This window comes from Eleginops maclovinus, chromosome 11 (genome assembly GCF_036324505.1).
Source record: "Eleginops maclovinus isolate JMC-PN-2008 ecotype Puerto Natales chromosome 11, JC_Emac_rtc_rv5, whole genome shotgun sequence".
Lineage (NCBI taxonomy): Eukaryota > Metazoa > Chordata > Actinopteri > Perciformes > Eleginopidae > Eleginops > Eleginops maclovinus.
Genome location: NC_086359.1, coordinates 20977079 through 20997889, shown reverse-complemented (window position 1 = coordinate 20997889; position 20811 = coordinate 20977079). Strand labels below are relative to the sequence as shown.

Here is a 20811-nt window from a genome sequence, read left to right as displayed (position 1 = left end):
TTGACCCTCAACACCGGAGCCCCTCAGGGTTGTGTGCTCAGCCCTCTCCTCTACTCCCTGTTCACGCACGACTGCGTGGCCACACACAGCTCCAACACCATCATCAAGTTTGCTGACGACACGACCGTCATCGGCCTGATCACAGACGGCGACGAGACGGCGTACAGAGAGGAGGTCAGAGCCCTGACATCTTGGTGCCAGGACAACAACCTCCATCTCAACGTCAGCAAAACAAAGGAGCTGATTGTGGACTACAGGAAGAGGCAGAGAGAGGCACACACACCCATCACCATCGACGGGACTCCTGTGGAGAGAGTCAGCAGCTTCAGGTTCCTCGGGGTAAACATCAGTGAGGACCTGACATGGACACATCACACCAGGGTCATATCCAAGACAGCTTGACAGCGGCTCTTCTTCCTCCGCAGGCTGCGGAAGTTCAACATGGACTCCAGGATACTCTGCAACTTCTATAGTTGCACCATTGAGAGTATCCTGACTGGCTGCATCACCGCCTGGTATGGCAGTTGCACCGCCCTCAACCGTAAGACTCTACAGAGGGTGGTGAAAACTGCTCAGCACATCACCAGGACGGAGCTGCCATCCATGGAGGACCTCTACACCCAGCGGTGTAGGAAGAAGGCCGGTAGGATATTAAAGGACCCCCATCACCCCAGCAACAATCTGTTCTGTCTGCTGCCGTCTGGCAGACGGTACCGCAGCATCCGGACCAAGACCACCAGACTCAGAGACAGTTTTATACCACAGGCTATAAGAATGCTGAACTCCTGAGCTGTGTGAATGTCTACTCACATCTGTTTATAGTACACACATACATATATATATATATGTATTATACACATCTGCCATACATGTCTGTTTATAGTACACATATCTATATATTACACATATCTGCCATATACATCTGTTATACGTAATGCATCTGTGCATACCTCCTCATTCAACAGTGTAAAGTATTTAAATACTTTCAATGTATTCCACATATGTATATATTTCACATCCTCAAATCTTTATTGTTGTTATTGTAAATATTCTTCTCTGTTTTTGCACTATTTTATTTATCTTATTTGCACCATGTATGTTGAGTTGTTGGAGGAGCATGGACATAAGATTTTCATTGCCAACATATACGCTGTATCTGCTGTGCATATGACCAATAAAACCTTGAAACCTTGAAACCTTGAAAAATCGATTTATCGCCCAGCCCTAGTGTGTATCCGTTCACGTGTAGTTAGATAACACTGCAGCATAGATAAATCAAATGCTTATTCTAAACTGATAATCATAACAAACTGAAAGGGAGTCTTCCAGTACCATTGCTGATGTGTTTTGCTGCTTAAACACCATGGGCAGAAAACCTGTACCTGTAGCGTCCTTCAGCTAATAGTTACACTCACTGATGCTGTTAGACAACATGTTTTGTTGTAGCTACTTCAAGAAAAACAAAAGGTTACTGTACTCTTTTTTCCATTCACTCCTTTTTGTAATGCTTTAATTTACTGGAATGCAATGATGCTTTTAACCGGGGTGTGACTTAGGATGCTCCTCAGGTTATCCCAGCCTGTATATCAAAGCTTAAGACAAGCCCAGAAAGTGACACACACTGCAAACACTGGTAGAACTTGCACTCCTGAGTTTCTGTTCCGCACCTGCAAAGAGTAGGCCTGTAATTAAACTGCAGTGGGCTCTGGGACTGTAATCATTTGGTTCATATGGCGCATCGAAGCAAAGCGAGTCACACGCTGCACTGAGTGTCCTGTACCAAGCTGTTCAGGGTGAATAAATGTACCGTTACACCCATATCAGAGCTGCCTTCTGAATCACATTCTGCGCTGGCCTGAATGCTGCTCTAATCTCATTAACAGCCACTGCTCACATCATACAGCACTTAAGCTCCTTTCAGTCAAGTCTCCGGCAAACATCTCCCCGAGTGTGCCGTCTCCGCCTGAGCACAGACGGAATAAATACCGGGTGTGACCAACCCTTCATGTCAGCTGGCACCAGGGAGGCCCAGAAGCAAGTTAATCAAGATGTATTGAATTATTAAGTGAATCCTCTGCGTGCTGTTGTAATAAGAAGTTAGATAAAAGATGGATGATTCGGAGGCTGTCAAAGTAGGATATTACATTGATTTCCCTCCTTAGACAAGAAACACCAGGAATGCTGATAGCTTCTTTTATGATGTCAAAGACAGCTTTGTATGACACTAACATCTGCTGAAAAAATGTAAAGGAGGGTCAATTAGGGCCAATCAATAAATGGATATTATTTTAATATTGTGATACAACACTAGATTATCATATCATGAATTGGTACCACTTAAGGATTCATAAAGGGTTTATAATAAGGTTATTAATTAGGTTGTAAACACTTTATTAATCATTAAGAACCATTTATAAACCAGTTCTAACATGGTTTTCATACATCAAGACAGGCTCACTATTTGGCAAGCCTTATATTGGCTCCCTAGCTTACTCCATCTTCTTCATCAGCCAACCTCCTTGGGATCTGTTCTTCACTGAGTTGATTCTCCCCCCCATCCATCTTGATGTTTTGTTTATCTCTTGTTTTATAAAAGCGTATTAATGATTTATAAAGTGTTCACAACCTACTTGATAAAAAAATTACTATTAACTATTCGTAAACCCTTTATAAGGGTAGTCGTATTGTAAAGTGTACCCATGAAATTACCAGACTGTTCTATTATTTGCTTTCAGAAATTTCGCCATTTTAGCAACCAACATCATAAATAATAACTTACTAAAGATTTCACTGTCTTAATATTTTGTTAAAAGCACCTATTGTCCACAATATCGCTAGAGGTATTTCATCATTGTCAGTTTTCTCACTTTTGCCAAGCCCTGGTGTCAATTCTAACCTCAGGCTAGCTGCCAAATCAAGAGGGCTACATGCCCTATGATTTCAAAAGAAACAAACTAATTAATCAGGTGCACACACATTGAGAGATATGATCAGGAACACAGAAAGGAGCAGGGACAAGGCCGGAAAGAGGAAGGAAAAGAGTAATTTCCCCATTGAAAATGAACAGCAACTGTAAAATAGAAATGACTCAACAACATTATAAAAGCAGTTAACTTTCTAGTAAATGTGGAACACTTTTCCCCTAAGTCTGCTTTAAGGGATTTGGCAGCTGTTGTGGCCATCCTGAGAGCCAAGAGGGCAAAAAGTCAACAAGAAAAGAAAGCCGGACAACTGAAGCATTGACAGCAGATTAAGAGAAAGGACAGGGGGAAAAAAAGCAAAGTAGGATTTAGGCCAAACTGCTGGCTGGAGAGACCGATCAGTGTGAGTGATAACGTTTAAAAGACAGGGGAAATGAGGAGAGCAGCAGCACTCAAATCTATGGCAAGAGACACATTAACCCAGCCCGCTGTTAAACCCTCAGTCCTACTTCAGCGCTGTGGATCATGGCTCTTCTGTAGAAATCTCTCTGTACTACTTTTACATTAACTGCGATGCTGATCCCATCTGCTTTGTTGTGCCAACACCACATCTGCCCCTGCCTCCTCCTCCTCCTCCTCTCTGTCACCCGTTCTTCCTCAGAGTGCCAAGCGACTCTAAAACATGCGTCTGGTTTACATCAAGTGTCCCTACTGACCTCACGTTCATCGTGAAAAGCCTGACGCATCACTCCCTTCTTCAGACAGACACAAGAGACAAAACAAATGGGTACCCCTTTACAATAAGACTATCCATATAAAGGGTTTATGAATAGTTTGTAATTCATTTATTAATTAGGTTGTGAACACTTTATAAATCATATATAAGCTTTTATAAGACAAGAGATAAGCAGGGCAACTGAGAGATGCCAAGAAACATCAAGATGGATGGGGGGAGAATCAACTCAGTGAAGAACAGATACCAAGGAGGTTGGCTGATGAAGAAGATGGAGTAAGCTAGGGAGCCAATCTAAGGCTTAGTCATCTTGCCAAATAGTGAGCCTGTCTTGAACTGGTTTATAAATGGTTCTTAATAATTAATTAAGTGTTTACAACCTAATTAATAACCTTATTATAAACCCTTTATGAATCCTTTATAAGGGTAGTCTTATTGTAAAGTGATACCAACTAATGTATTCAACGCAATTCCGTTTTATTTCTTTAAATTCAGGTTATAGACGTACCAAAGTCAATTAGATGCTAATCTGCATGAGAAATGAATAATCATCTGCATAGAGTGATGTATTTGACCCGGACAGACGTGATCACTAAGTTTCTTCAGCTGTATAGTAATTATCAACTATAAAAGTCTTTAGTCAATGTGCTTTTGTATGGATATAAAGGTTGACCATGTGCACTTAACTCTTTTTGTCAAATATGATTCACTGCTGGTTATAATTAACATTTAAAAATATATATACTTTTAAAATCTGTGACCCAAAATTCTAGCTTGTAGACAGATCTGTTGGTGCACATGTGATGGGATCGGGGACATGGTGTGCGGCGGTCAGTGCACAGGGCGAAAGATGAGTGGCCTCATTTAGACGGAGATTTATGAGCTGGGCTGATGGCCGGGACACGTTCATGTCTCAGCCTCATGTGTACCAGACCCACATGACCTGACCTTTAGAGGAGCTCTTAAGCGGGTGCACTGGGGGCTCTATTAAGATCCTCACATCTACCTTCTGCAGGGCAACAACTTGTGACACAAAAGCATCCTACAAAATGGGAGTTATGATGCAGCATCTGCTTATCCCAAAACAAAACTTAATATCGGAAAATAGCACATGGGGGTTTCTTGGGTCCATTAAGTCATGGAGTTAAATTTAGGGTACATTTTAAAGCCCCAATCCCAGTTGCTCATCTGTGTATAAGCAATTAGAGCAGCAGTCGGTCATTAAACAGCAAGATTAATGCCTTGTGATCGACTGTGCTCAGGGGGATTCTACCAAGCCTGGCCAGAAGGTTTTCTCCTCTCCTCCACTTCCTCCTCCTCTTCCTCCTTATCTGCAAGGAAAGAGAGAAGGAACCAGCGGTCCACTGTAAAAGCTCCATTACTAATTAATGAATATTTCTTGAGCAGAGAGGGGAAAACAGAGATGGATAGAGAGCAGGGAGAGGGAGACTGCTGCACCCATGGGCCAGAGCTGCATGCATGGTCGAGTCCCTGCGCTGTGCCAGTCAATGGAGATCTAACAGAGGGAGATGGAGCAGGAGGAAGAGAGGAACGTGGAGGGTGGTTCACAGGCAGGAGATTAGCCCTGGAAAATTGATCCCCAAGCAAAAAAGCCACCGGCCTCCCTTACTTTTTCTTTTAATCGCTGGTCTGGGTTTATCTATTCATCATTCTGTGTGTTGCACACTGAAGTTTAGAACCATCTTTGAAGGGATAAAAAAAAAAGAGAAAGCGCCACAAATCCTGAGCCAAGATTAACCACAGACTAATTATCTTTGATACAGATCCACAGCCTCTCAGTGACCACATTCAAATAACAAAGCACCTCTAGTGTTGTTTACAAGTGATCAAATGAAAAGGGAATTAAGAATCAGCCAATTTGCATATTGAGGTTAAAAATTGTATATTTAGGTAATAAGATGTTTAAATAGCATTCAAGAAAGCAATGCTTCCTTTCCAAATTATAGATTATAAGTCTGTTTTTTTAATTAGTTTAGCCACTGCCAGGAGTTCATGGTCAAGACACTTCGCTGTAAAGCTTTGGGACTCTCTTTGTCCATGTTCACAGCTCAAGTGAGGCGATTTCAAAATTCTGTTTGACTCTCCACTGCAGTCCAAGTCAATAACAGTCAGAAATACTAAAAAGTGAGTGGCATTTCTCCTCTCCGAATCCTTGCCACGGGCATTCACTGGAATGCTGTGTATACAATGGGCCTTACATCACTGTGGGACTGAGTCTGTATCACATTCATTTTGTATGTGTCATCGCTCCAGTCACTATCCATGAGAGCAAATATGCTAGTAAAATCGTTTAAATAGGATGCAGAGTCACGCAACAACATAACTGATGGTTGACATTGCGCTGTAATATTGGGGCTCTTTAAATCGACAAAAATGATCCCGCATCTTCATATTGTCAATATTTATAAATTCCAGACGATGAACAGATGCTATTATTACGGACAGACAGAACACTAACAGATATGTATTGGCTTATGGAAACAAGCACCAGCAAACAAAAGAAAGAGGCTTCATGACAAATTAAATGAACCATAATTTATTGAAATAATACAACTGTTGTTTTTTTAAATCCCAGCTATCTAACAAAGAAAATGTTCCCCATTATCCATGAAATATTAAAACGATGTTCCTCACTCCTCTACGGCTGCCGGCTTATTAGTCCAACTTCGAGAGTGGTTATTTGTAATAGCTATAAATATTTCCGAGTTCAAATGTGGACATACAATGTACCGACTCAGATAAAAAATCAGACTCCAAGTGTATCAATACGCCATACAAGAAACAGATCCCCAACAAAAGCTCTATTTTGTTGTTTTATTTAAAAACGTGATGATTTTTGATTTAAATGTCTGAAAGAGCATAGTAATAAAATTGTCAAATTGTATTTTAGTTGTTTCATTTATATAGGCATATGATATTGTCATTGACACTGGTCCTTGAATAGTTTCGAATTAAAATCGTCTCATACTGTACCGACTTTGTGGTATTGTAAAATATTCAGTATCATCGTCCAAATAATCTATATAATGTCCCATCACGTACCATTGGATAGACAAAAACACTACAGCACACTCAAGTCAAAATCAAAAATAATTATTATATATAGGTATTTGGAGGAAGTGAATACAGTTAGGTCCATATATATTTGGACACTGACACAAGTTTTGTTTTGCATTTGTAAGATTTTGCTGTGAAGACAACATGCGGTCAAAGGATCTCTCCATGCAGGGGAAACAAGCCATCCTTAAGCTGCGAAAACAGGAAAAAAAAACATCTGAGAAATTGCTATAATATTAGGAGTGGCAAAATCTACAGTTTGGTACATCCTGAGAAAGAAAGAAACCACTGGTGAACTCAGCAACACAAAAAGACCTGGATGTCCACGGAAGACAACAGTGGGGGATGATCGCAGAATCATTTCCATGGTGAAGAGAAACCCCTTCACAACAGCTAACCAGGTGAACAACACTCTCCAGAAGGTAGGCGTATCAATGTCCAAGTCTACCATAAAGAGAAGACTGCAGGAGAGTAAACACAGAGGGTTCACTGCACGGTGCAAGCCACTCATAAGTCTCAAGAATAGAAAGGCTAGATTGGACCTTGCTAAAAATCATCTAAAAAAGCCAGCACAGTTCTGGAAGAACATTCTTTGGACATATAAAACCAAGATAAACCTCTACCAGAATGATGGCAAGAAAAACGTATGGAGAAGGCGTGGTACAGCTCATGATCCAAAGCATACCACATCATCTGTAAAACACGGCGGAGGCAGTGTGATGGCTTGGGCATGCATGGCTGCCAGTGGCACTGGGTCACTAGTGTTTATTGATGATGTGACACAGGACAGAAGCAGCCCGATGAATTCTGAGGTGTTCAGATACTGTCTGCTCAAATCCAGCCAAATGGATTGGGCGGCATTTCATAATACAGATGGACAATGACCCAAAACATACAGACAAAGCAACCCAGGAGTTTATTAAGGAAAGAAGAGGAATATTATTGAATGGCAAAGTCAGTCACCTGATCTAGACCCAATTGAGCATGCATTTCACTTGTTAAAGACTAAACTTCAGACAAAAAAGCAGTAAAGGCCTGAGAGAGCATTAAAAAGGAGGAAACCCAGCGTCTGGTGATGTCCATGAGTTCAAGACTTCAGGCAGTCATTGCCAGCAAAGGGTTTTCGACCAAGTATTAGAAATAAACACTTTATTTTCAGTTATTTAATTTGTCCAATTACTTTTAAGGGATTGTGTTTTAAAAATGCCTTAGTTCCTCACATTTTTATGCAATCTTTTTGTTCAACCCACTGAATTAAAGCTGAACGTCTGCACCTCAACTGCATCTGAATTATTTCATTTAAAATTCATTGTGGTAATGTACAGAACCAAAATTAGAAAAACGTTGTCTCTGTCCAAATATTTATGGACCTAACTGTATGTGTTGTCAACATAAATCTATACTGTGCCGCTAGTGCTTCAAACAGAGTTTCTCCCACAGATGTCAGGTCAGTTCAGCTTTTAATCGAAGGCCAAGGAGTTAACTCGGCCCTCGAAACTACTGAATATGCCATTTGGAACTGGATATACTGGCCCACGGTGCAAAGCAGTGTTGTTTTTGTTGCACTTTAGATTCAAACAGGCACAACGTAGGGAGCTAAGACAAGGACAACAACTTGGCCAAGTTAGAATCATTCCAAAAGTTACTGCATACCAGTAAAAACAATTGTCGCATTACAATCATTGTGGAAAGCAAGCTCACAGAGAGCTGCTAATTTAAGCTTTTCGTACCTTTATCAACGGATGGATCCCAAGAGCTGTGTTCATGAACTGTTGGGGGAGATTTGAGAGCTTAAATTCAGTCCTTTTCTTCTCTCCCCCACCATTTTTCTTTTCTACTGAGAGATTTGACCAACAACACCCAGAACTGAAAAAATGTGTGAGCTCCAGGGACCGAAAGTGGAGATGGCTTGCTGATAACCTGTGCTAGTAAATAATCCAAGCCTTGCTACTCAAAGAGAGAAATGGCCATGAGTAGATGTTTCCCATTCTAACAAGCAAGTGCAAAACTAGAATTCAAAGCATTGGTGAAAACAGACAACTTTCCTACATCTGTTTTTGTGTTTCTCCCTCTCACCTTAAATCAGAAAAGTAAGGAATGACTGCAACGTGAAGGCCAACACTCCGGAGCCACATGCAGCAGAGGATACAGTTGAATAGGAAAGACCCAAGAGGGCGACCCAAGTGGTGCCAGACTGCCAGCAGAGAAACCCCCAGTGGAACTCGTACAAGAGGGGGGAGAGGGAGCGGGACAGGCTAGTAAGAAATGTACCATGGAGCAATTACCCTCCCAGACAGGCATCCATTCCTAATTTCTATGCAAAGAAAAAAAAGATCAGTGGGTCTCTAAGGAGAGGAAAAGTCAGCCATTTATCTGTTGCTTTTGATGCCCCTGGTCAGGAGAGTCCACCAGCTTTTGAGTGGAGATGGCGATGAATGGAGCAGGGCATTTGCATAAGAATACATGCCTATACTCAACTAGTGGGACGTGGTGTGAAGCCGTTTAATTCAGCAATTGCGCACACCGGTTGAGACCCATTTCTGTTCATAGCCAGGGGAAGATTAGAATTATTTTTTCCTCGTTGTGTTTGTATGAGCGAGGCGGGTTGTCCAACAGTGAAGGGGCATGGTGGTTACCCTTACCCTTCCTTTAATGGTGATTAAGTGTCAGACATTAAAAAGGTCCCTAAAGTTTTCCGCCCTTCACCACTCATCTCTGTAGCTCACTCATTCTCCCCTCATCTTCCTGGAGAGAAGGGATTACTGGCACACTGGTATACAGAAATGGCACTTGCTCAAAATTAAAAGACTTTCACAGGGCGCTAATCTAATGAGGGTGGAAGGAGGGGGATGAGCAAGCGCCAGTTCAGCTTGCCGAAATGAAAGGAAAAGACCGGATTTTCATGTTTACCGCCAACTAAAAGAGTGTTAAAGAAAAACAAGAGAACAGAAATAAAAATTCACAAGTAAGGCTGGGAAGAAAGGCAAAAAAATCCAATGAACTAGTGGAAAAACTTTGAAGGAGCTCAAAGGCAACAGCAGTTGAGTTGGGCTGGTCCTGCTGTGGTCTGCTGTGCAAACGCTAGCTGGTATTTGTTGATTTGCACCTCCTCAAGCAGCAGGCAGCCAAGAGAATCCATAAATTCACAAGACTGTCAATCCTCATCCTACTTCTTTGAAAAAAAAGACTGGGGCAGAAAGAGATGTTCCAACCTTGGCTGCTGTTCACCTCTGCATCGGGTGTGAATGCTGGATTGATAAATTGGTAACGTTTTAGGAATTGCCACACAGGGCTGAATGAACAGTTTGACTGAGTCTATGTGCTCCTGTAAAGTGTCTAGAAGAGGACAGTAAGTAAAGCCATCAAGACAAAAAGGTCCAGATCCTTCTCCATCTCCTTCTGAGCTGTGTTATCAGGCGAAAGACATAGCCTCCTGAACAGATTGATCAGCAGTTGCGCATCGGAGGTTGAAGGAGGACAATAAACCCTCTTGCTGACTTTAGAACAATCTTGAGTGGCTGCTCTGCTTTATTTCACCAGCAGAGCCGTCTTCCTCTAGAGATATGGAGCCACAGCTTCCAAAACAGGAAACATGGATTACACCGCCCATCTGGGAACCATTCACACCGAGACACTGTTAAGTCAGGGTGCCAAATACTATAGAAGCATGGCGAGATGGGAATGTGAAAAATCTCATCAGCTCTTTATGCATGTGTGATTGTCAGCCTCAGCATCAAGAGCTAAAGACATGCTCTAGATTCCCCAAACACAAGACTTGCAAAGACTCCTGTCAGAACATGACTCATTATTTCATTTTAAAATACCTGGAAGGAAAACATAGAACATTTTCTGGTCAATATTTAATTATATAATTTCTATCAGCTGAAACACAATCCTGAGCATCAGATGCTTCGTGTAATTGCCAGAACCTGCTAGGCCCAAATGAGCTGCTTATCCTAGTCTTTAGCTCCCATTCTGAGTCCACTTCAGCCACAATGTCCCATAATGAAGGAGGGTCACACACCGGCTGGGTTTGGCTCAGACTCCAAAGTTCAATCTACATGGAATAAAGATGGTCTGAAGGGGGGTGAATGCATTTACCTTGTTTCTGCGTGCCTGCTACTCCATGCTGTTTTGGGGATTGAGCTCAGCCTCCTATAACTTTTCCTTCATCCTTTGTGTAATGGCGCAATGTGATAAGGGCAATGGTCACAAAGCTTGTGTCCACATAACGCCTTTTCCTGAGAGGCTGTATCATTCTTGAATGGATTTTAATGAGAAAAGATGCTAAGCCCAGCGTCTTTTTCCTGAGCACACTGCAGAACCACACTTTTGAGGGTGTATTTCATAAAAATTAAAAAACACAACAAAGACCAAAAAAAGCTCATTGGGGTGAGCAGATCGACCAGGCAGACACTGGGTGTTAATGTTGGTGAGTGTTCTTCTTCTTTCATACAAAGTGTGAGAGGAAGCATCTTCTGATTGGTGCTTATGTGGAAAACATGTATTTATAGTAGCACAAGCACATCATTAAATCCAAGGGGGCAATGCAAGTTTCTCATGAAAAAGTGGTAAAAGGTGTGGGATATCCTTGCCGTTGTCTTTAAGATAAGATAAGATGTACCTTTATTCATCCCCGTGGGGAAATTCAGGAGTATGCGCCATGTGGACACAGACCCTTACTCATGTTAACCCTCTCTCAAACACACGTGATATAGTTAGACTAGTTGATGCCCAGCGTCTATAGCGAGAAGGAGTTGCCCTACAGGTGTTGCCACTACCAGTGTGGTCCTTATATTAGGGAGGCATCAGATTACACATATTTCAACACTTCCCTGAGGCTCTCACTCAAAACGTACCACCCCTGTGCATACCTGACAATCAAGCAGTGGAATCTGTGTCATTTTTCATTGTACAACCAATAACATATCTTGACAGGGTGATCGATGTTCAAGTGCTTCGTTTACAAAAGCTGCAAGTCTTCTACACTTCCTGTCGTCTTTTACAGCCATCAGTCTTTTAGCTTTATAACCTTGAATGAATCCAAGAAAAAGATATATTTGATGGGAAAGTCAATTTCATATTCCTAGATCATTTTACTTGCCAGAGCAGAGACTCTGATATAGAATGCCAGCCCTTTCTCGCTCTCTTTAAATCAAATAATTTGCCAAAACAACTAGAAGAACAAATTGACTGACTATTTGTCAAATGGTCATGCAGCAGGGCAAATTACCTTCTCCTTAACAACAACCACCTCTGTGTCAAGGAGCACTCTCCCTGTTCCCTTGAACTCAATCAATGAATCCCTACTAGCACACTGGGTGTTGTTCAGCATCTGACCCTGACCTCTGACCTCCATGTAGTGAGGAGCAGCATAATGAGCATGTACCCGCACAGCTTAACAAAACATACATTGGTTTTACTAATGGTATGCTCTCATGTGTATTCCAAAAGGCCCTCACCTGCAAGCTCATGGTGGATGAGATCGGCAAAGTTGGGGTCGTCCCCCCACCAGAAGAGCCAGAGCTCCCTCCGCCCCGGCCGCTGACTGCGCCGCCATACGCTTAGTATGTCGGCCTTCAGGCAGCGGCTGAAGCTGCACAGGATGGGGTCCTCCTCCGTCACCGGAAAGAGGATGGGAGCAGAGGTGGGACCCTGCCACACAAACCTCTTCCATTTGATCCCTGTCAAGTCAGCCTGCAAATACAAGGGAGGGGGGAGAGAGGGAGAGAAAGAGATTGTCAGTGTGCGGAGTCGCTGATCAGGATCCACTGAGCACCTCGGAGTAACCGTGTCCTGAGCGCAGTGTAAAGAGTAGAGTTGTTCCGATTCCAATACCAGGAGCGGAAATGTCACCGATACTGCCGAAAATGCTGGCATCGGTATCGGTGAGTACTGGAGTCCAGGCACCGATCCGATACCACGTAATTTATTAAAATAGTTATCTATTTACTGGTTACCGCCGTTAGCTCTGACACAGTTCTTCTTCGCCACTCTTAAAACAGTTGCGCTGTGCTGCCATCTGCAGCCTGCTGTTTTAGAGGGGCGAGGAAGAATTGATCACCTGACACCTGTTAGACAAGGAGCTAGCACTAGCATATCATGTCAGCGGTGTGGCAATATTTACGTGGATGCCCCCACCAGCAAGACTGCGACATGCAACATGAGCCAAGACAAAATTTCGAGGGGTTGCACGAGTGTTGCTAATTTCAACACCAGCAACTTGATTAAACACATGAAGACGCGTCACACTAAAGAGCATGACGAATTTACCAAAGCAAAGGGGAAAAAGAAGGACGAGTTGCAACAGCAAACTCTGGAAACTGCATTCCAGCGACGAGATAAATTCCCGAAAGACAGCCCAAAAGCAACAAAGATAACTGACAAAATTGTGGAATTTATTGTCCTGGATGACCAACCCGTCTGTCGTCGAAAATGTGGGATTTCGCCGCTTAATGGAGCATATGGAGCCAGGTACTGTTGCCAGGTCGTAAATATATCTCCGAAATTGCGCTACCCAAATTATATGAGGCAGTTAGGGAACACATTTCGTGTATGCTTAAAGACGTGCATGCAATCAGCTTTACCACGGATATTTGGAGCTCCGACGTGTGCCCCATGTCTTTGATAAGTTTAACGTCACACTGGGTGGACAGAGAGTCAACATAGAATGATTTTTTGTAACATATTGGTATCGGTACTCGGTATCGGCCGATACCCACAGCACAAGTATCGGAATCGGTATCGGGAGGGAGGGAAAAAATGGTATCGGAACATCTCTAGTAAAGAGTGGGTATAAATCCTCTTTTGCGTGGCAGTTCACCCACCAACTAGTTCTGATAATAGACAAAATCGGGGGGAAACTGACAAAGGTGAAGAATAAAGATGGAGATCTAGAGTATATAGTGTAAGAAAACAGAGCTACATTTTGTTAGGAAAAAAATATAATGAAAAGAGAAATGTGGGACGTCAAAGAACTTAACTTGTCTTTCAGGTGCTTTCACTATATGGAGATTTAAACATGAAAATTATTACAGTAAATGACAAGAAAACGGAGCAGAAAGCAGGGTACCATTCTGTTTTAATAACAGGGAAATTGCCATTAACAAACTGGGACCTTTGATTCTTTCCGCAGAGAACTGTGAGCGTGTGCTCCAGGTGCTTTCAATATCCCCTCGGACAACATGTCCGAAACACGGGAAAAAACTAATGCTGGTAATTGTGGTCTCACCACCTTAATCCTCATTATTGGTGAGTGCTTGTGGGGATGCTTTGACTTTCTATAAACGCTCTCTGGCTTTTATAGAGGGAACAAAACACACAGGAAAAAGTCTCATAGGCAGTAAATCTCTGGCGGGGTTATTAAGTGTTAAAGCAGGAACATTACGCTCCACTGCTAGCTAGCGCTGCTGCTAATCAGCCAAGCGCCGACACACTACCCATGTCTACCTTATAACACATGTACATTGCACAGATACACACACTAGCTAACACAAAACACACTCACAGCCCTTAAGCATACATCCGCCTGCAATCTTGGTCCTCTATCTAGCCTTGTAGACATTTTAAGTAATCTGTGCGAACATGGGACTGCTCATTTTCATGCCGTTTAGTCCTATTCCGTTCAGGCTGAGTTGGCAAGCTGTCCCTCTGTATATTCAACCAATTAATCCATTACAATTCAGAGGATATCTTAACTCCAGTGCAGAGGCGCTGAGCCTGAACAAGTGATTACCCGTGGTTATGGCAAAGCGGTGGTCTTTCGCCTGGCTAGGGATAAGCTGGGATATTTGTGGTGTTAGTTGTGATTACCAACCGGTTGGTAAGCATTAGGAATATTACATTAAATGTACTTTATTGATCCCAAATTGGAAAGTTATTTTGTTCACAGCAGCAGGATAAATTGAGCTTTACATGTATTTGAGACTCAAGTGCAATGCCTTGTTAACCTGCTGCTGACTTAACTAAATCATATCCTTCTCTGGATCGAATATATAATCGAGTTGTTGTGACCAAGCTCCAACATACAATAAAAAGTAGGGAGCACACATCATTAAAAAACATGAGGTTAAAAATATTTTGGACTACATTTATGACCCCAGTTTTTGTCCCAAGTAATACACTACAGCAGCATACTGGAAGGTTATTCAACAATTATGAAGTATACACTTTGTGCCTTGTCAATAAAACAGAAAGCATGTGTTTGATTTGTTCTCCACCGCTAACTCAAGGGGAAAATGGCTGGCACGCATACAACAGCCCAAGGTGTCATCATAATTTAACACGGCAGTTTTCGGCATGCATGATCAAAACATCATGACCTCATATAAAAACAATTTACAGAACTCAGAAGCTGCTGAGTACAAGCCCTGACAGCAGAGTTGGTGTGTGTTCGTGTGTGTGTGTGTGTGTGTAGGGACAAAGCTACAGCAGTTAGGCTGCTTCTTCCTGCTGGAGTGTGAGAAGCACTACGTTACACCTGCAGCTTGCTAGGAAACATCGGTGCACACAATGCAGCGGGACGTTGACTGGGAAACCAGGTCCTCCTCCCCCCACCCCCCACCCAGTCATGTCAGTAGACCATGGGTAGTCCCCAATATTTCTGTGTGTGTCATTGTGTAAAAAAGTATTGCACCTTAGTGTCCTACCTATATTATTAAGATTAAGGCATTCAGTCCAGAGTGGAAAGGGATTCTCACTCCGATGTTATTTACATTACATCATCGGCCCGAAATACACACATGCACAAACAGGACCTATAGACATCTGTCAGTGGGAGAGGTGTCAAGAGTGAAGGGGCTACCTTAATTCCGGGTTTTATTGCCTTGCTCTCGACACCTTGACAATGACCAGGAGGTGAACTGGCACCTCTTCAGTTCCCAGTCTACACCCTATACTTGGTCTAATTGGGACATGAACCGGTGACCCTTTAGTTCCCAAGTTCCTAGAGATTGGCCCTCTCCTCCACATCGATATAGGCACAGCATATTTTACTTCACTATGCGCTGCACACAGCCAGGCAGCAAACTGGTGACTTAGAAGGCACGTTTACGTTGCTTTTACATGACTCTTATTGAAATTATCGTTACAGTAACTCTTGCTACTCTTTTGAAACCATTGCATTGCTTAGCTATGCCTCAAATCATTTTATTTATCATATTTTTTATGGGTTTTTTTATGTTTTAGCTGTAACCAAGGACCACCTAATACAAAAGAGATGTACATTGTGATGGCTCTTACAGGCAAGATGTAATGCAGTAGTAAAGTGGAAACGGGTTGCAACATAATTGCCTGACATTTCTTTTACTGTGGAGGTAGAGTGCATTGAGTTGTATTTGCATCATTCAGTCATATAATATACCTTTCAACATATAACATATAAATGGTTAAATGGCCTCTCCAGCTTAACATCTCCTACTGCATCATCTTCCACGTGAGCGTTACATTTACAAGAACAAAGATTTATAGGGGCAATGTAAACTGTTCTCTATCCAATCTCCCGGCAAATAAAATTTGAGTACAGCAAATTAGGCAGTTGCAATCTGTTCTGAAACAATTAGTCTGTTAATTGATTAGTCGATCTAATGAAAATGAACTGATGACAACTCGGATTACTGCAAGTTATTCTCTATCAGCTGACAAATAGGTGTAATTTGGGCACAGATCATTGACAAAAATGTGGATGTGGTAAAAAGAAGACCTAAATACTTTCATTTTCAGTCAGACTGCTGGCTTTCAAAACACTGACATGCTGCTTGTTATTGACTACAGCTACTGCACTACAAATGTACACATGGGGCAACTTGAACTAGCTGACCACATCCTGTGGGCACACACACTTTGATCTGGTTTATTTCTTAGATGTATCCACTGTAGCAGCAGTCACTGCTAACACACTGATTAATACTGCTACTGTGCTGTTAATGAGGGAATAAAATACAGCAACAGAAGGCTTTTCATGTTATATTACAGTTCTATTCATCACCGTGTATGCGTATGTTTCTGTCACCATCAGGATGTTTGCATCTATGCTGCAAAATCTCTGCCAAGTAGGCAATTAAATACATTATTAATCCTCCTTTAGAATAAATCGCACGAAGCAAAAACCTTCGCTACAGCAACTCTGCTATACAGGAGAAAGTATGTTGTGCGTTGATGTCAACAAGCATTATCCTCAGTAACAAATTCCTGATTGAATGTATTGAGTTTATTATCTTGAGTCTATAAATGAGATCCCGGCTTTCAATATCTTATCGTTAACAGGCGCGTCATGCATTACTGTCTGTAATTATTACTCTGCAAAAAAGATCACTGCAGACGCATCTCACACAGCAAGGTTTACAGTTGTCTTTTCAAGGGCTTCAGTTTTGACCACATTTTTTTATGCAATTTTAATTTAACTGCAATAAATAAGGTATTGCAAATGACAATGTGTGGCATGTGGATATTTCAGAGTTGTGTTTTTTCCTCTGCACTGCTTTGTTGCTAGAGAGCAAAAAGTCTAACCAGTTTTACCTCCAGTCTTTTCAACAGTGAGACGCTGAGCCTAATGGCAGTGTGGATGTGGTGACAAACTGAAACTCTATGAAGGGACTACACAAGCTTTTGTAGGGTGTAGGACAGTTGGTAGTCTTACTATGTATAGAGTATAACCACATGCTTGAGAAAAATGAGAAAGTGGAGATCTGAAGCAGCTTTAGAGCTGAACGAGTTCATTTTAATGACATGTGTGTAGTCAAATTGAAGAAGAACGCAAGAAATGTTTGTAGAAGCGGGTCTTTTCATTCGAGACTTATAGCTTAATCTGTGTTGTTTACTCAGGAAATAAGCCAAATATATGCACTGCTTATTCATATTGGAAGTAACTGGTGATAAAAACTGTAAATGTGTGTATACAATGCATGATTCTACAAGCAGAACAAAACCAAATGTCCTTGTTCAAACACTCAACATTTTTCTTTAAACTATTCATCACCTGGACAGTTTGTGTTTTACTGCCGAGTGGCAAGTTTGAAACAGGAAACTGAGACTGACTGATTGCAAGCATTGTAAGAAACATCTCTTTTGCATGAACTATAGCAACACAATACTTCTTTTACCACATCATCCTAACAACAAATGACAATTGATTTTACTGCAATGCTATAAAACCTTTTTGGTCTTCATAAAGACCACTTCAAGCAACCACTCTAGTTGAAAAGGTTTACGGAAAATCTACGATATTCAGTAATAAAACTGACGTATGCATTTTAATAGCATAAAGAAAATCTTTTAAATTGTTACGCTTTATAAACATTGCATTTCAATTTGACCCTGTTTTGTTTTAAGGTTCTGCACAAAATGGTGTATTAAGAGTTAAGACAAAATATTAACTTGTGTCCAATACCAAGAACTGAAAGACACTGAGGACTGCACAGTTAATAGAAATGTGCAAGTGCAATATTGAAATTGCAGGAATCACAATATTGGTTAAAGGCTCAACAAGTGTTAAATTACCAGTTTGAATAATATCCAGGTCTAAAAATATTGTATGCAGAGTAAACAAATGAGAAGACAATGAGAACTATTGTGGAAAAATGATAAATCCCTGGTATATTGTGATCGCAGCATCAGTCAATTAGTTATTTTTAAAAAAAAGGTGCAGCCCCATTTGCCCCTGGGTGAAAAACTGGACAAGTCAGTCCTCGTCAACAATACTTAAGAGGCAGACTGCTTCTCTATCAAAGAGTAATGTGCCCTCTGCATTTAAAATAAATTTGAGGCAGGAAACACAGGGGAATGATTTCCATGCTATGCCCAAGTTTGTGCCTCAAACACTTGATGCGTCACCATGAATCTACACGTTTTCCCCCCTGCCTGTGTCTTAATTCATGTTCAAGAAGTTTTTGATTCCTTTGCAAAAGCCAAAAACCACACAGCTGCATCAGGAGATATTCTGAAGGCCAAATGCACTGAATAAAGGAACAAAGTTTTCCTGAGGTGACATGCACCTCGATGGTTACGACCCCTGATACAGCCAGCTGCTCACCTTCCCTGCAGCCACTCAGGGACTCAGTGGGCAACAGTGGGTTCAAACAGCTGCTTCCTGCCTTTCAAGATATGAGACAAGCAACAGGTGAAGCTGCTCAAATCATGTCACAGACGCTCCTCCACCAAGTTTCTTTTCCTGTCTGTCACCTCTCTCCCTCAGTTAACCCTGTGGGGGAGCAAACGTGAAACCAACAAGTGTGCGTTTTTTTGTTTCTGGTTGAAATGAATGCAAATTACATCAGTTTCATTTTAGTAACTTTATACACGACTTTTGGCAATTTACTGTATTTGATGCTTCCACCAAACTGACTTTTTCCAGGAGCTTTCTTTAAGAGGTATGAACATACTTTGCTGAAATGCATGGAAGCTCAAATGACAAGTGTTAGGAAAAGCCTACATATGGGCATGCATAGAAATGCAGAAACTGAATTTTAAGTTCAATAAGCCTCCTTTAAAATAAAATAAAAAATATGCAACAAGTAGCATCATACTCCAGAGGAGACTGAAAAATGAAGAGGGAAAAAAGTACCACAATGTATTGGCATTCTTTTACCATAAAACCACAAAGTGGAGTCTGTTCAGCGAGTGAGTCATAACAGCAGTGGTGTTATGCTTAGTCTCAGTGTGCAGGAAAATGTCAGCCAGACAGGCACAGCACCACAACCACCAGCCTCTGCCTCGCCTGTCCACTGTATCCAACGCTGCCTTCAAGTGCTGTCGTAAACATTGTAATTACAAGTTCAGCACACACAATCGACCCAACTAAGTAGTATTGAGAGAGTGGGGATTATCTGCAATGAAATGTTACCTTTAGGGGGCGGACAGCTTTGAAACTGTGTCAATTTGTGTCAAAAGCAGTGTAGTATTTCACAATGTTGTTATTATTCTACTTTCGAAGGCAGCATTGATATAGATGCATTTTCTTCCCCCAATCCTCTTTAAATAACTTGTTTTTTGCATAAATTAACAAATCAAACTAGGATCAATGTACTTTGTGGTCTCTAATGTCTGGCCCTGCACCACAAAGTGGTTCCAAGTCATTTAATCTATAACAAAACACTTCTTTTTCTAAGGGTTAAATTCATGCATATGACAAAACACATATTCGACTGTGTACGCAGATTGTTCAGAGGAGCACATTGAGGTAGTACTACACTCTTGAGCTCACCTACAAGTCAAAACGTAGTTAAGCCTACTGACAAGCCTATTAACTGCAACAACAAGCACATTCAGACCATTATTGTCCAGCCAGGAAGAGGAACTACACACACTAGCAATACCTTTCCATAAGCAACTAAAGATGGTGAACTATACAGTAGATTCCAACAAAACTATAACCCTTCCACAAGGGATTTCAAGAATATGTGTAAACTCCAGGAGCAAAACCACAACTATTTAGGGAAATTGCATCTGGCCACAACTGACAACATGGTATGATGAATAAGATAGATAAGGGGAAATAGCTTTTATGTCTTTTTCTTAAAGTTAAAGTCTAGTTATAGTAGAGGAAACTGTAGACATGTAGTTACCTACAAGTTTGTAATGCCCTGGAATGCATCCCAAAGATTATATAATCACCCTAGGGCCTGTGCCCTAGTTGGTGTGAATACTAGAAAATGAAGACCAAGGAGATTACGCCCCTGACAAACACGATGATGACATATTACATAAATAATTAACGTTCAAACACAAGAACTGTGAACACAAGAAATCTGGTTGCATGCTTGTTGCAAAAAGACTTTATGTGCATAACATAAGGGGCGTGCTTTTATCAACAAGGTGTGCGAGCTGTGCACTGACACTCCAGGAGTTGTCAGTGTTATGCATAAACATATAGCATTTCACAGCAAATGCTCAGTGCTTTCCCAGCCTCAGCGATACAACTTAACGCTGCAATACCAGAGGTGTTTAGTTTACGTGTCACCACTTGATAAAAACATAGTGGGAATGTAATGACAACGAGATAGCAAGTTAATAATAAACAAGAGGCTGTAGAAAGTGCAACAACAAAGGACTAACTTGAGACACAGCCATGCTTTTGACAGTAAA

At 41.5% G+C, this 20811-nt stretch overlaps 1 protein-coding gene across 1 annotated transcript in view; it reads right to left on the bottom strand.

The window, feature by feature from the left end:
• Window positions 1-20811, bottom strand: part of med13a (mediator complex subunit 13a) — an 80047-nt gene that overhangs the window by 58271 nt on the left and 965 nt on the right. Inside the window, 1 exon segment of the mRNA XM_063895585.1 lies at window positions 12195-12429. Within this exon segment, the coding sequence (XP_063751655.1) occupies window positions 12195-12429 (235 nt within the window).